Source organism: Oncorhynchus mykiss, chromosome 30 (genome assembly GCF_057628025.1).
Source record: "Oncorhynchus mykiss isolate SJ-2025 chromosome 30, ASM5762802v1, whole genome shotgun sequence".
Lineage (NCBI taxonomy): Eukaryota > Metazoa > Chordata > Actinopteri > Salmoniformes > Salmonidae > Oncorhynchus > Oncorhynchus mykiss.
In genome coordinates, this window is record NC_143051.1 from 21,322,953 (window position 1) to 21,339,992 (window position 17,040).

Sequence of the window (17,040 nt, forward strand, 5' to 3'; positions counted from 1 at the left end):
GACCTTTATCTTCCTTTTATGGTGAAGGAAAATGTAGAGCAGTTATTTACCAATGTTGTCAATGGAATCTCAAATGCATATTTCCTGTACATATTGTGAGTCGTACAGTAGGCTATAGACAGTAGAAAATAGACAATGTTTACAGACAGTGTAAAGGGAAAAAGGCCTTTGCCCTTTACATCAACAACCCCTATTCTATACATTACAGAAATAAGAAGAAATCATACTTTATTGTATCAGCCAATGACCACTTCAGATATAAGATAATGCTTGATTAACTATATGATGTGAGTCAAAAACCCATCAATGGTAATCAAAGTTGGGCAATCTTAAAACTGATGACACTACTGGCTAAATACCCCATGTTGACTCTGTTCCTTTACCAGGAGGTAAATACAGGTAGAGAGGGGATATGTGAACCTATAATAAAACAAGCAGAAATCAAAATGTCTTATGGTAGCCTAGCCTACAAAAATAGGATAGGCAGTAGCAATAATAGCCAATACGTCTCTGGCCTAAATACATTTCATACCATCGATTAGTTGATAACAATATTGGCGCCCTTGAAACTTATTTGTAAAAGGCTTTGAATCAAGTGTTCAGTCAGGCAATAAATGATCAACTGCCGTTGGCCTGTTTCCTTTCCTTACTAAAATAAAACGGAAAACGCTCTATTTCCTTTTTTATTTTATTTTTTAAAATCGTTTATTCATAATACAAAATGATCAACAACTTACATTGATTGCTACATCAAACAGGGGCGGTAGCCCTAGTGGTTAGAGCGTTGGGCCGAAAGGTTGCTGGATCGAATCCCCGAGCTGACAAGGTACAAATCTGTCGTTCTTGCCCTGAACAAGGAAGTTGTTCCACGGTAGGCCGTCATTGTAAATAAGAATGTGTTCTTAACTGACTTGCCGAGTTTTTAATAAATAAACGTGTAAAAAAAAGTATAGCGAAACAAAGCACTATTTCCTTGTTCAGAGTTTGAAGCGTATGACTGACGTCATCGCCTCCAATATGCTGTTGTAGCCTACTGTCAACAGTGAAACTGCTCATAAGAGAGCAAGATATTTCACATGGATAACAACACGAACATGAATGGCCGAAACTGTTGGACTATAAATTACTGGTAAGTAGGATAACTACGTTAACGGGTTTACTTCGTTTCTTATTTGGGAACATGTAGCCCTTGATCATTGGGCAAAGGAGTCTTCTGTATGGGGGACTTTTGATAAGAAGCGCAACGCTCGGTCGGAACATAAAGACGCATCGCTGGGGGTATGGTTTTGAAAGCTTAAGGACCTTATCTTTCATATCCGCGAGAGATAATTTACAAAAAACAAAACGTTAAATTGATACACACCTATTGTAGAGTTAGGGTTCCGACACTGCCATATTACAGCGCTTGTCCACGGAAGACAGTCAGTGGACTCGACTGTGCTAACGTTAATTGAATATCTGCAACTCCAAACACCTGTGTGTAAACAAAAGACAGATGCCACAGACGTGTTGTCACTGAAAAATACCATCCGCTACAATTGTGCTAAAATCGGTTAACACAGGGTATAGTAAGTGTGGATTTTGTATTTGTTAAATGTATTTAGATTTGATATGAAAATAGAGGGATTTGTTTATTGTACCGCAATTGAGAATCGATTCACGTTGACATGGAGTATTTGGTTTCAGAGCCAATTCGCCCTTTAAACAGAAAATGTACGGTCTTTGGACTAAGGAGTAACCCATCAGTCCAACATTGGGCTAGATAACGGTGTCAAAATCTCATGAAGTCAGACGTTTTAGATTTTCCAAAACTAACATGTAGAACAAATCAAAGAAGGTAAACTCAGGTTGGTAGGATACATTTTACATGTCTCTGACACATGTCTCTGGGAATGAACACCAAAAATGTATTTCATTTCCTGAAAATACTGGAGTGGTTGACAATAGACATAGGCAATGATAAAATTAACCAAGACACTATAGGCTGAATTAATCAATAATCGCCGTTATCCATTGAATAGGAGTGTAGCCCAGTCAAATTATAATACAGTAGAACTATATCAATAACAGACATGTATTTTCTGACCAAAGTAAGGGTATTGTAAATGTACAGTGTATGAAGGAATACAATACATTTATTTAGGCTTCATTATATGATACTGACAGAAATTAGCAGGGGACGCTGTTAAACCATGATCACTAATTATTAGTATTTTGTGACAACTGTAAAATGAACTGATTTTTAATGGTATTTTTGATGAGAACTAATACAGACGTCAATTTCAATACTAAAGTGAGATGTGATCTGTCATCAGATTGTATTGTTTTTAAACCTAATGGTATTGATATGATCGGGGAAACAATTTTTTTTTATACCACTTCACACAACCAAAACAATGTTTTTTTTTAAACAGAGCACTGCCCGAAGGGGGGAGAGGGAGAGATGAACATAGAAGTCAGTCCCATCCCAAAGCTGTACCCAGTCGCAGAGGTCTTCCCATGGAATGAGTTCTCCTACACACCCCGTCTGAGCCCCACAGAGCCCCACGACACAGACGGATGGCTCACCGCTCTGCCTGCCTTCCACAATCATCATCCACCCTATCCCATCTGTGAGAGAATGCAGCAGAGTGGCACCCAATGCTCTGCTCCAGAGGAGAGCAGCAAGACCGCCACAGACCCTGGAGAGGCTCAGCTGGACTTCTACCGTAAACTGGGCTACTCCCCAGCGCAGGTCCAGACCGTGCTGCAGAAGTTTGGCCTGAACACAGACACTAACAGGATTCTGGGGGAACTGGTGCAGACTGGAGCCAGCCCAGAAGGGATGGAGAAGGAGGGAGCCCCAACTACCATGTCTGTCCTGATTGCTAGAGGGGAGACCCTTAGTAGCCTGCCCCTCACCCCTCCACCAATTTGGGAGGATGCAGCCAGTGAGGAGGAAGATGACCTGAAACCCATAGTGATCGATGGGAGTAATATAGCTATGAGGTGAGTAGAGAATTACATGCTGTGGGTCTGAGGACTGGTTTCCCAGACACAGATTAAGCCTAGTCCTAGTCCTAGATTAAAAGGGGCGGCAGGTAGCTTACCGATTGACCTTGTAAATCGCTCTGAATAAGAGTGTCTACTTAAATGTAAAAAGCATGCTCAATGGAGATTCTTCAAAGAAAGTCATTTTTAGTCTTGGACTAGGCTTAATCTGTGTCTGGGAAACTACATGTGTCTTGAATTGCTGTTTGCTGGTGATAGTTATAGCAGAATGTATTATTCAGCTGTGTTTTGATAGGGTCCTGAGGACACCTAATTGATTTGCATTGAGGAAGGTATCAGGGGTCTGTGACATCTGCATGTTATGTACATTACTGGCCACTCATCAGGACTCCTCGTACCTCCACCTCCACTACTAATAAGTATTTGAGTCAGCATTAAAGTGCTCTTCAGTTGTGAACATTACAAACAAATCAGTCGTGCTCTCAGATCTGTGCTCTAATTGCAGAAAGTGGAGGGGTGGACATAATGTAGACATATAATCACTCTTAATGGATAATGTTCATGGAATACACGTAGATACAGGCTTCGACCAGCTTTAATCTAATCTCTCCAGTGGCTGTTTCTACAGTGACTGTTTCTAGGAAGGAACTTGTGGTTTGTACTTTACCGGCAGAATTCCCCCTCCTGTCCTCAAGAACAGATCATTTCCTTATTACGCTAAACTCCTGCCCTAACCTAATAATTATGATTCAGCCCTCAATACTCAATCACTATCAGGTGACACAGTCAAATAAAATAAAATTGTATTTGTCATATGCACTGAATACAACAGGTACAACATACTTTTTAAAATTTGTAAATTTTTTATTTCACCTTTATTAAACCAGGTAGGCTAGTTGAGAACAAGTTCTCATTTACAACTGCGACCTGGCCAAGATAAAGCATAGCAGTGTGAACAGACAACAGAGTTACACATGGAATAAACAATAAACAAGTCAATAACATAGTAGAAAAAAGTATGTTGTACCTGTTGTATTCAGTGCATATTTTTTTTTTTAAAAATGCCTTCCTAACCATCTTAAATAAACATGCCCCATTCAAGAAATTTAGAACCAGGAACAGATATAGCCCTTGGTTCTCCCCAGACCTGACTGCCCTTAATCAACACAAAAACGTCCTATGGCGTTCTGCATTAGCATCGAACAGCCCCCGTGATATGCAGCTGTTCAGGGAAGCTAGAAACCATTATACACAGGCAGTTAGAAAAGCCAAGGCTAGCTTTTTCAAGCAGAAATTTGCTTCTTGCAACACTAACTCAAAAAAGTTCTGGGACACTGTAAAGTCCATGGAGAATAAGAACACCTCCTCCCAGCTGCCCACTGCACTGAAGATAGGAAACACTGTCACCACTGATAAATCCACCATAATTGAAAATTTCAATAAGCATTTTTCTACTGCTGGCCATGCTTTCCACCTGGCTACTCCTACCCCTGTCAACAGCACTGCACCCCCAACAGCAACTCGCCCAAGCCTTCCCCATTTCTCCTTCTCCCAAATCCATTCAGCTGATGTTCTGAAAGAGCTGCAAAATCTGGACCCCTACAAATCAGCCGGGCTAGACAATCTGGACCCTTTCTTTCTAAAATTATCTGCCGAAATTGTTGCCACCCCTATTACTAGCCTGTTCAACCTCTCTTTCGTGTCGTCTGAGATTCCCAAAGATTGGAAAGCAGCTGCGGTCATCCCCCTCTTCAAAGGGGGGGACACTCTTGACCCAAACTGCTACAGACCTATATCTATCCTACCATGCCTTTCTAAGGTCTTCGAAAGCCAAGTCAACAAACAGATTACCGACCATTTTGAATCTCACCATACCTTCTCTGCTATGCAATCTGGTTTCAGAGCTGGTCATGGGTGCACCTCAGCCACGCTCAAGGTCCTAAACGATATCTTAACCGCCATCGATAAGAAACATTACTGTGCAGCCGTATTCATTGATCTGGCCAAGGCTTTCGACTCTGTCAATCACCACATCCTCATCGGCAGACTCAACAGCCTTGGTTTCTCAAATGATTGCCTCGCCTGGTTCACCAACTACTTCTCTGATAGAGTTCAGTGTGTCAAATCTGAGGGTCTGTTGTCCGGACCTCTGGCAGTCTCTATGGGGGTGCCACAGGGTTCAATTCTTGGACCGACTCTCTTCTCTGTATACATCAATGAGGTCGCTCTTGCTGCTGGTGAGTCTCTGATCCACCTCTACGCAGACGACACCATTCTGTATACTTCCGGCCCTTCTTTGGACACTGTGTTAACAACCCTCCAGGCAAGCTTCAATGCCATACAACTCTCCTTCCGTGGCCTCCAACTGCTCTTAAATACAAGTAAAACTAAATGCATGCTCTTCAACCGATCACTACCTGCACCTACCCGCCTGTCCAACATCACTACTCTGGACGGCTCTGACTTAGAATACGTGGACAACTACAAATACTTAGGTGTCTGGTTAGACTGTAAACTCTCCTTCCAGACCCATATCAAACATCTCCAATCCAAAGTTAAATCTAGAATTGGCTTCCTATTTCGCAACAAAGCATCCTTCACTCATGCTGCCAAACATACCCTTGTAAAACTGACCATCCTACCAATCCTCGACTTTGGCGATGTAATTTACAAAATAGCCTCCAATACCCTACTCAACAAACTGGATGCAGTCTATCACAGTGCAATCCGTTTTGTCACCAAAGCCCCATACACTACCCACCATTGCGACCTGTACGCTCTCGTTGGCTGGCCCTCGCTTCATACTCGTCGCCAAACCCACTGGCTCCATGTCATCTACAAGACCCTGCTAGGTAAAGTCCCCCCTTATCTCAGCTCGCTGGTCACCATAGCATCTCCCACCTGTAGCACACGCTCCAGCAGGTATATCTCTCTAGTCACCCCCAAAACCAATTCTTTCTTTGGCCGCCTCTCTTTCCAGTTCTCTGCTGCCAATGACTGGAACGAACTACAAAAATCTCTGAAACTGGAAACTCTTATCTCCCTCACTAGCTTTAAGCACCAACTGTCAGAGCAGCTCACAGATTACTGCACCTGTACATAGCCCACATATAATTTAGCCCTATCAACTACCTCTTTCCCAACTGTATTTAATTTATTTATTTATTTTGCTCCTTTGCACCCCATTATTTTTATTTCTACTTTGCACATTCTTCCATTGCAAAACTACCATTCCAGTGTTTTACTTGCTATATTGTATTTACCTTGCCACCAAGGCCTTTTTTTGCCTTTACCTCCCTTCTCACCTCATTTGCTCACATTGTATATAGACTTGTTTATACTTTATTATTGACTGTATGTTTGTTTTACTCCATGTGTAACTCTGTGTTGTTGTATCTGTCGAACTGCTTTGCTTTATCTTGGCCAGGTCGCAATTGTAAATGAGAACTTGTTCTCAACTTGCCTACCTGGTTAAATAAAGGTAAAATAAATAAAATAAATAAAATAAAATATGACAAATACAATTTTATTTAATTTGACTGTTAAATTTAATTTGACTGTGTTACCGGGAAAGGGTTCCTTACAAGCCCTTTCCCAACAATGCAGAGTTAAAAATGTAAGAAAAATGTTCAAAAAATAAAATAGTAACACAATAAAATAACAGTAACGAGACTATATACACAGAGTACCGGTACCGAGTCAAAGTGCAGGGGTATGATGTAATTGACGTAATATGTACGTATAGGTAGGGGTAAAAGTGAATAGGCAAACAGGATAAATAATAGAGTAGCAGCGTATGTCAAAGTGTGTGTGGCATCTATCAAATCAAATTTTATTGGTCACACACAGATGTTATTGCGAGTGTAGTGAAATGCTTGTGCTTCTAGTTCTGACAGTGCAGCAATATCTAACAAGTAATATCTAACAATTCCACAATAAATACCTAATACACACAAATCTAAGTAAGGAATGGAATAAGAATATATAAATATATGGATGAGTGATGTTTGAGCAGCATTGGCTAAGATGAAATAGATAGAATACAGTATATACATATGAGATGAGTAATGCAAGATATGTAAACATTATTAAGGTGGTCAATGGTTACAAGTCTATATGTTTGCAGAAGCCTCACAGTGCTAGTGATGGCCTTGAAATAGAAGCTGTTTTTCTCAGTCTCTCGGTCCCAGCTTTGATGCACCTGTACTGACCTGACCTTCTGGATGATAGCAGGGTGAACAGGTAGTGGCTCGGGTGGTTGTTGTCCTTGATGATCTTTATGGTCTTCCTGTGACATCGGGTGCTGTAGGTGTCCTGGAGGGCAGGTAGTTTGCATGTGTGTGTTGGTGTGTTACTGTAGTATGTGTGTGTGGGTAGAGTCCAGTGAGTGTGCATAGAGCCAGTGCAAGAGACTCAGTGCAAATAAAAAGGGGGTCAAAGCAAGTGGTAATGATAGCCATTTGATTAACTGTTCAGCAGTCTTATGGCTTGGGGGTAAAAGCTGTTCAGGAGCCTTTTGGTCCCAGACTTGGCACTCCGTTACCGCTTACCGTGCGGTAGCAGAGAGAACAGTTTATGACTTGGGTGGCTGGAGTTAGTCTGGAGGAAGCCTCAACCTTTTATCTCCCTCCCCCAGCCACTGCACCATGTACTTCTTTGGCTTCCTTCCCACTTTGATACACACTCACACCTATACAGGCACATCTCTCCCTTATTGCTCAGGTATGCAAATCTGAGCATGCAAATCAGTTCAGTCTAACAGGAACAGGCTTGATTGCGTTGCATTTACTGACTGTCCTTTGATGAGGATAATACATGTACACTGCGGTCAGAAAGTATTCAGACCCCTTGACTTTTTCCACATTTTGTTATGTTACAGCCTTATTCTAAAATGGATAACATAAATTGTTTTCCTCATCAATCTACACACAATACCCCATGATGACAAAACAATAACAGGTTTTTAGAAATGTTTGCAAATGTATAAAATAAAAAAATGAAATGCCTTATTTACACGTGTTCAGACCCTTTGCTATGAGACTTGAAATTGAGCTCAGGTGCATCCAATTTCCACGGATCATCCTTGAGCTTTTTCTACAACTTGATTGGAGTCTGTGGTAAATTCAATTTTGGAAAGGCACACACCTGTCTATATAAAGTCCCACAGTTGACATTGCATGCCAGAGCAAAAACCAAGCTCAGAGACAGGATTGTGTCGATGCACAGATCTTGGGAAAGTAACAAAAAAAATTCTGTAGCATTGAAGGTCCCCAAGAACAGTGGCCTCCATCATTCTTAAAATATAAGAAGTTTGGAACCACCAAAACTCTTCCTAGAGCCGGCCGCCCTGCCGCCCTGCCAATCTGAGCAATCGGGTGAGAAGGGCCTTGGTCAGGGAGGTGTCCAAGAACCCGATGGTCACTCTGACAGACCTCCAGAGTTCCTCTGTGGAGATGGGAGGACCTTCCAGAAGGACAACCAGCTCTGCAGCACTCCACCAATTAAGCCCTGCATTGTAGAGTGGACAGACGGAAGCCAGTCCGAATCTAGGGAAAGATGAACGGAGCAAAGTAAAGAGAGATCCTTGATGAAAACCTGCTCCAGGACAACGACGCTAAGCACACAGCCAAGACAACGCAGGAGTTGCTTCAGGACAAGTCTCAATGTCCTTAAGTGGTCCAGCCAGAGCCTGGACTTGAACTCGATCGAGCATCTCTAGAGAGACCTGAAAATAGCTGTGCTGCGACGCTCCCCATTCAACCTGACAGGGCTTGAAAGATCTGCAGAGAACAATGGGAGAAACTCACCAAATATAGGTGTGCCAAGCTTGTAGCATCATACACAAGAACACTTTAATCGCTGCCAAAGGCGGAAGACACATTTCAGTTGAATGCATTCAGTTCAACTGACTAGGTATACCCTTTCCTTTTCCCAAAGGTGCTTCAACAAAGTACTGAGTAAAGGGCCTGAATCCTTTAAAAAAATTGTTTTTTTTACAATTTAATCAATTTTAGAATAAGGAATACTTTCAGAATGCACAGTGTACATTTACCAGTGCAACAGTCAATCTTTACCATAACACGTTTTTGTTAAAGGTAGACTCAGCAATATGACTTAGATGCAAAAAGTAAACGGCATAGAAGGGCCCTATAAAATATATATTTTTTGTCTGATTCTGTAATTTTCCACATTTTAAGTTTTCTCCTGTGTTTTCATGTTTTTGCTCTCAAGGTTACACTTTATTAATAGAAACTCCAATTTAGTTATTTAGTTCACAATTCTTCCACCACATCAGGAGACAACTTTTGAAGTCTGGTTAAAAAAAAAAAATGTCCTTTTTATTTTTGGGTATAGTTACCCTTTAATTCCAGTGCTCACCTAGCAAGATGCTGTTTAGCTGTGTTTATGTGCGCATATATGGTACGGTTTGCCAAATAAATACCCACTAGATTGATACAAATAATCATTCTCATTCTGCTCGGTAAGCAAGCATAGGCAACATTTTAGTTAACATTAAGTTGAGAATGTTTTTGGGAAAGCCTTTCCATCTACTAGAATAATTTTCATTAGCATCATCTGGGGTAATTAAAATCCAATTTATTCATATAGCCCTTCTTACATCAGCTAATATCACAAAGTGCTGTACAGAAGCCCAGCCTAAAACCCCAAACAGCAAGCAATGCAGGTGTAGCAGCACCTGTCTCTTCAGAAAGTTAGGAATTACGAATCACTGATGCATTCTGTTCATGTCTTATGATAAACTTTTAACATTTTCCCTACTAAGTTCAATAGATTTTTGAATATTGGTCATCAAAAAGAAAGAAGGACCAAGGCACTCTTCATATAATTAATTCAAATGCGATTACAAAATTGATTGGACACACCTAGTAAGCAATACTATACACATTAAAAAGTGAAGAACTGTAGCTATGTTATCATAAAAATACAACTCCAAGCTAGAAATATCAGAACACTTAGAAAGGTAGTTCTAACCTTAAATATGACTGGGAGAAGTGTCAAGAATAAGAAAGCAATATATTCCATAGTACACTAGAACACAGCAAAACATGAACAACAACAGTTTAAACATTTTCCCTATATAGTGCACTTATATTGACCAGAGTCATAGGCACTATGTAGGTTATAGGGTGCCATTTACCCTGACCACACAAATAAGTAATTGCGAACGTGATTTGTTTGCTTGCTCAACAGTTCATTTCTATTGCCCCTCTGTTGTAGCCACGTGAACAAGGAAATGTAGTGTACAAAGAAGGATTTGATTGGCTTGCTTGCTCAGCAATATTTATTTCTATTGCCTCTGTTGTAGCCACGGAAACAAGGAAGTGTTTTCCTGCCTGGGAATCCAGCTGGCTGTGAACTTCTTCCTGGACAGGGGTCATACTGATATCACTGTGTTTGTTCCCTCATGGAGGAAGGAGCAGCCCAGACCAGATGTCTCCATCACAGGTAGGATGTTGGGAATACACCACACAGGGCCCAATATTTACTTCCTTTTCTGTATCACACAACAGCCCTCATTGTAGCCTATGTAATCCAGTAGATTTCCTCCTCAATACATGGGTGGACATGGGTGGACATTTTGTTTTCGGCACTCAATGGAATTTTGAGTTTATATGCTTTTTAAAATCAGAGATGGCACATAGAGAAAATTATTTAATACCTTCAGTGGTGTAAAGTACTTAAGTAAAAACACTAAGTACTACGAGTTTTTTTGGGGGTATCTGTGCTTAACAATTTATATTTTTAACTTACTTTTACTCCACTACATTCTTAAAGAAAATGATGTACTTTTTACTCTGTACATTTACCTTGACCCACAAAAGTATTTCTTACATTTTGGATGATTAGCAGGACAGGAAAATGGTCCAATTCCCACACTTATCAAGAGCCTGCTCATCACTACTGCTTCTGATCTGGCGGACTCACTAAACACACATGCATTGTTTGTAAATTATGTTGGAGTGTGCCCCTGGCTATCTGTAAAAAAAAAAAAATAATAATAATAAAGGAAATCGTGCCACCTGGTTTGCTTAATATAAGGAATGTGAAATTATTTTTCACTTTGAATCGTTAAGTATATTTTAGCAATTACTTTTGATTCTTAAGTATATTTAAAACCAAATACTTTTAGGCTTTTACCTGAGTAGTTTTTTTTACTGGTTGACTTTTACTTGAGTCATTTTCTAATAATGTATCTTTGACTTTTACTCAAGTATGACAATTGGGTACTTTTTCTACTACTGAATACCTTTATGGGATATATTGACTGCAGGAAATGTGCATACAATCTCAATGATTGAGTAGAGAGTGTCTCTTTGGTCTGGAAAGGTAAAACATTTTTGTGTTTGAGCAAGAAACAATATACCATTTGGCCTTTGTCAGTTACGGAACCTGAGGCAAACAACTTAGGCACGAAAACGGATTAGGGTTCAATGTGATGCAACTCCTGTACTCTTGGTGAGAGCAGTGTAGCGAGCAGGAGGGGAAACAGTATTTTTCTGTTTCCAAATTGCAACTTGTGTTGAACTTTATCTCCAAACCACCTCTTATTCATCTGATTAAATTAGGGACTTTTCTAAACATCTTTATTACTTCCTGCTGTAGCACATAAAAATTGTCCTCTCACGATGAGCTGCTGCTGTGATGACAGGATGCTTGGCTTGGCTGACTTATAGTAACTGTTATTGCCATAGCCAATTATCCTCATGCCTTATCCATTGCCAATTTATGCCAAAAGCCAGCTATATCGTGTATGCTCAAATGTTTATATGATGTTTGTCTCAAACATATAGATATGTGCACACATCTCTCTAATATATACAGTGAGGGGGAAAAAGTATTTCATCTCCTGCTGATTTTGTACATTTGCCCACTGACAAAGAAATGATCAGTCTATCATTTTAATGGTGGGTTTATTTGAACAGTGAGAGACATAATAACAACAAAATAATCCAGAAAAAAACACATGTCAGAAATGTTATAAATTGATTTGCATTTTAATGAGGGAAATAAGTATTTGACCCCTCTGCAAAACATGACTTAGTTCTTGGTGGCAAAACCCTTGTTGGCAATCAGAGGTCAGACGTTTATTGTAGTTGGCCACCAGGTTTGCACACATCTCAGGAGGGATTTTGTCCCACTCCTCTTTGCAGATCTTCTCCAAGTCATTAAGGTTTCAAGGCTGACATTTGGCAACTCAAACCTTCAGCTCCCTCCACAGATTTTCTATGGGATTAAGGTCTGGAGACTGGCTAGGCCACTCCAGGAACTTAATGTGCTTCTTATTGAGGGACTCCTTTGTTGCCTTGGCCGTGTGTTTTGGGTCATTGTCATGCTGGAATACCCATCCACTACCTATTTTCAATGCCCTGGCTGAGGGAAGGAGGTTCTCACCCAAGATTTGATGGTACATGGCCCCGTCCATCGTCCTTTTGATGCGGTGAAGTTGTCCTGTCCCCTTAGCAGAAAAACACCCCCAAAGCATAATGCTTCCACCTCCATGTTTGACGGTGGGGATGGTGTTCTTGGGGTCATAGGCAGCATTCCTCCTCCTCCAAACACGGCGAGTTGAGTTGATGCCAAAGAACTCCATTTTGGTCTCATCTGACCACAACACTTTCACCCAGTTGTCCTGTGAATCATTCAGATGTTCATTGGCAAACTTCAGACGGGCATGTATGTGTTTCTTGAGCAGGGGGACCTTGCGGGCGCTGCTGGATTTCAGTCCTTCACGGCGTATGATCTCATGATCATTGCAACTCCACGAGGTGAGATCTTGCATGGAGCCCCAGGCCGAGGGAAATTGACAGTTCTTTTGTGTCTCTTCCATTTGCAAATAATCGCACCAACTGTTGTCACCTTCTCACCAAGCTGCTTGGCGATGGTCTTGTAGCCCATTCCAGTCTTGTGTAGGTCTACAATCTTGTCCCTGACATCCTTGGAGAGCTCTTTGGTCTTGGCCATGGTGGAGAGTTTGGAATCTGATTGATTGCTTCAGTGGACAGGTGTCTTTTATACAGGTAACAAACTGAGATTAGGAGAACTCCCTTTAAGAGTGTGCTCCTAATCTCAGCTCGTTACCTGTATAAAAGACACCTGGGAGCCAGAAATCTTTCTGATTGAGAGGGGGTCAAATACTTATTTCCCTCATTAAAATGCAAATCAATTTATAACATTGTTGACATGCATTTGTTGTTGTTATTCTGTCTCTCACTGTTCAAATAAACCTACCATTAAAATGATAGACTCATCATTTCTTTGTCAGTGGGCAAACGTACAAAATCAGCAGGGAATCAAATACTTTTTCCCCCTCACTGTACATATAGATATTTTTCAATTGAGTTTAATTTAAAGATGTAAAATATCTGATGCTCATCAATTAAACTTTGTCCTTTTTAATATGTGTGTGCCAAATATCATATCAACGTTGAGCATACATGCTATAGCCGGCACACTATCAGAGCATCTTAGTTGCTCGAGTTCCAATTAAGTTTGTCAACAAAGGATGACATGTTTCCCCCAGGAGAGAGAGAACATGGGAGAAAGTAAAGTGTTGTGAAGAATTTGTTGCCTGGTAAAAAAACATCTTACACAAAGATCAGGGGGAAACAAGTGAATGAGTATGATTGATCTTAATACTTAATTGATGATTAACTAATTGAATAGTTATCTAACATTAATATTTTTCTCTACTCTAAAGATCAACACATTTTGCGTGAGCTGGAGAGAAAGAAAATCATGGTGTTCACCCCTTCGCGGCGTGTAGCGGGCAAACGTGTGGTCTGCTACGATGATCGCTTCATCGTCAAGCTGGCGTACGAGTCAGACGGTGTCATCGTATCCAACGACACATACCGTGACCTTCAGGGCGAGAGACAGGAGTGGAAGCGCTTCATCGAGGAGAGGCTGCTCATGTTCTCGTTCGTCAATGACAAGTAAGTCTTGTGGTAGCTTATTATTAACCGTAAAATGGCACACTGGATTAATAACTCATGTTTTAACTGATAATGCAGTTGTTACAGATCTATAACTTTCATGAATGAGACATTATAAATGCTTATGAATGTTTAACTATTAATATATGCAAATTATGCATTATTGTTTAGTATACATTAGCCACAATGTAGTATCAATCTAAACTCCACTCCCCCTCTCTCAGGTTCATGCCCCCTGATGACCCCCTGGGTCGCCATGGTCCCACCCTGGAGAACTTTCTACGGAAGGTTCCTCGGTTACCACGCAAACAGCCATGTCCTTACGGTGAGATCACATCTCTACTGGGGTCATCCTGTGGTTGACCTTACATATGGGTGGGGGGAACATTTCCAAATAATTATTAACAAACGGACACAAATACTGTAATGGATGTAATAAATGTACTGTATGTGCTTAAACTCAGCGGTACTAATTAACTCTTGTTTATATTTCATGAATACAGGAAGGAAATGCACTTATGGAATAAAGTGTAAATTCTACCACCCGGAGCGAGTCAACCAATCCAATCGCTCTTTGGCTGACGAGCTGCGGGAGAAGGCCAAGCTGCCCTTGTCACAACAGAAACACCCCACCACAGGTCCTGGACTTGCCTATGGCCTTTCCCTGGAGGAGCAGATGGCTCAGAAACTGACCCTAGAACAGTGGAATGGCTCCTTGAAGAAAGGCCTCACCAGTGAGAATGTTCTTCTTCTCAAGGGAGGCCATCGCTCCAGCTGGACGTCCCCAGCTAAGAAGGCCAGCACCAACCGACATTCCCTGACCGACCTGGACTCGGCCCTGGCCAGTGGCTCTCAAGAGAGGCTAGATTCTGGGCTGGGCTCCTTCGAGAGCCAGGCATCTGACCCCTCTAGAAACCACTGTGATCACTATAGCAACGCTGGGTACAGGAACTGCCAGTCAAAGTCCGCCCCCAGTATGAAACAACAACGCTATTCTCTCCCTAGCGACCTGCCTTGTAACTGCTGCTCCCATGCTCCTCAGCCTTCTGGCCCCAGTGCAGGATACCAACAACACCACAGCCCACACCATAGCATGGGCCCAGCCAGCACCCACAACCCAGACATGATGACCTACTACCCCCCTTGTTACCCCAACTATGGAACACCAATGTATCCAGTTAGTATGCATCAGTATAGCCACCCCAGTGACTTCCAACAGCAGGGCAGGGTCCACCGTTCACAGCAGACCTTCTGGTCGGACCCGTTTGGGACTTATCCTCAGACTCTCCATTGCATTGCTCAGGTGGAGCAGCAGAGACACTGGTCCCCTGCCCGGACACAGCCGAGCCCCCATGGGGAGTGCAGGGAGAGGGAGGATGTCAGGAAGAAGCTGCTGGCCATCTTTAACGGCCGTCTGGTGGACAGGGCCATGGACATGTTCCCCCATCTCATGGACCCACAGAGACTGGCTGCTGAGATCCTCACCCTGAGATCCTCTCAGGGCCTGTGATTGGCTCGTTGCTCTGAGATGGAGGGATTTGTAGTTTTTTTCAGTTGAAAGAGTCTCTTGAAAAAATGTCCAAGTTACTATAAAGATCTGTGTTTCCACTTTAGGGAAACATTGACCTTCCTACTGTATTTGCTTTGCCAAATGTGTTCTTGCCAAGTGTTTCAGGAACTAGGTCGCTTATATTGCCTCGAACATAAAACCGGAGGCAATTGATTGTTGATGCAAGTTGTATCTATTTAATAACTCTTTCTAGACCCTCGAGTGTATTCGATGGGTAAAAGTAATGTATTTGAGGAGCAAAATTCTTACAGAATGCATGTACAGTGGGGCAAAAAAGTATTTAGTCAGCCACCAATTGTGCAAGTTCTCCCACTTAAAAAGATGAGGGGCCTGTAATTTTCATCATAGGTACACTTCAACTTTTCCAGAAAATCACAGCAATAGTTGCCCAGCAATAGCCCCAAAACATCACTGCTCTAGAGATCTGCATGGAGGAATGGGCCAAAATACCAGCAACGGTGTGTGAAAACCTTGTGAAGACTTACAGAAAACGTTTGACCTCTGTCATTGCCAACAAAGGGTATATAACAAAGTATTGAGAAACTTTTGTTATTGACCAAATACTTATTTTCCACCATAATCTGTAGGATTTTTAATGAATTTATTTGCAATGTGATTTTCTGGATTTTTTTAATCTAATTTTGTCTGTCATAGGTGAAGTGTACCTATGATGAAAATTACAGGCCTCTCATCTTTTTAAGTGGGAGAACTTGCACAATTGGTGGCTGACTAAATACTTTTTTGCCCCACTGTACATAGGCCTTAGGGCACTATTATAGACAAATGTTTCAAGATGAATTATGACATAAAGGGTATTATCGGCACAGTGTGCCATAATGGTGGTCACAGCTAACTGTCTAGTACGGTCTAATACGGTAGTGAAGTAGATGCTCTATGGGTCAAGTTCATTGAAGAACATTAATGTCCAGAGAAGAAGTATAATTGTATTCTTAATTAAAAAAAATACCTCTATAATCAAGTCAATAGATATAGACCAGTATAATATTTTTTGCAATTTTCTACTATCTACTTTGTATTCATTCTGTGTGTAGCAATGTGAGAGCAGATGGCTTGTGTATTATTGTTATAATTTCAGATCGTTGTTCAGTGCCCTGCTACAATGCATTCAGAAAGTATTCAGACCCCTTCCCCTTTTCCACATTTTGTTATGTTATGCCTTACTCTAAAATTGATTAAATAAAATATTTTTCTCATAAATCTACACACAATAACCCATAATTACAGATCAAAAACAGGTTTCTAGAAAATTGTGCAATTAAAAAAAAAATATTTAACCCAAAAAGCAGAAATGATACATCAGTATTCAGTATTCAGACCCTTTGCTATGAGACTCGCAATTGAGCTTGGGTGCATCCTGTTTCCATTGATTATCCTTGATGTTTATACAACTTGATTGGAGTCCACTTGTGGTAAATTCAATTGATTGGATATGATTTGGAAAGGCACATACCTCTCTAGATAAGGTCCAACAGTTGAGAGCATGTCAGAGCAAAAACCAAGCCA

The 17,040-nt window shown here is 41.2% G+C and overlaps 1 protein-coding gene across 1 annotated transcript; it reads left to right on the plus strand.

The window, feature by feature from the left end:
* The first annotated feature begins 765 nt into the window (after window positions 1-765).
* zc3h12ab (zinc finger CCCH-type containing 12Ab) lies at window positions 766-16,737 on the plus strand. Its single transcript, XM_021560090.3, has 6 exons — window positions 766-1,129; window positions 2,415-2,988; window positions 10,319-10,458; window positions 13,712-13,946; window positions 14,171-14,271; window positions 14,450-16,737. Exons 2-6 carry the CDS (start codon window positions 2,444-2,446, stop codon window positions 15,454-15,456), a joined length of 2,028 nt encoding a protein of 675 aa, XP_021415765.3. The 5' UTR covers window positions 766-1,129; window positions 2,415-2,443; the 3' UTR covers window positions 15,457-16,737.
* Window positions 16,738-17,040: the final 303 nt, after the last annotated feature.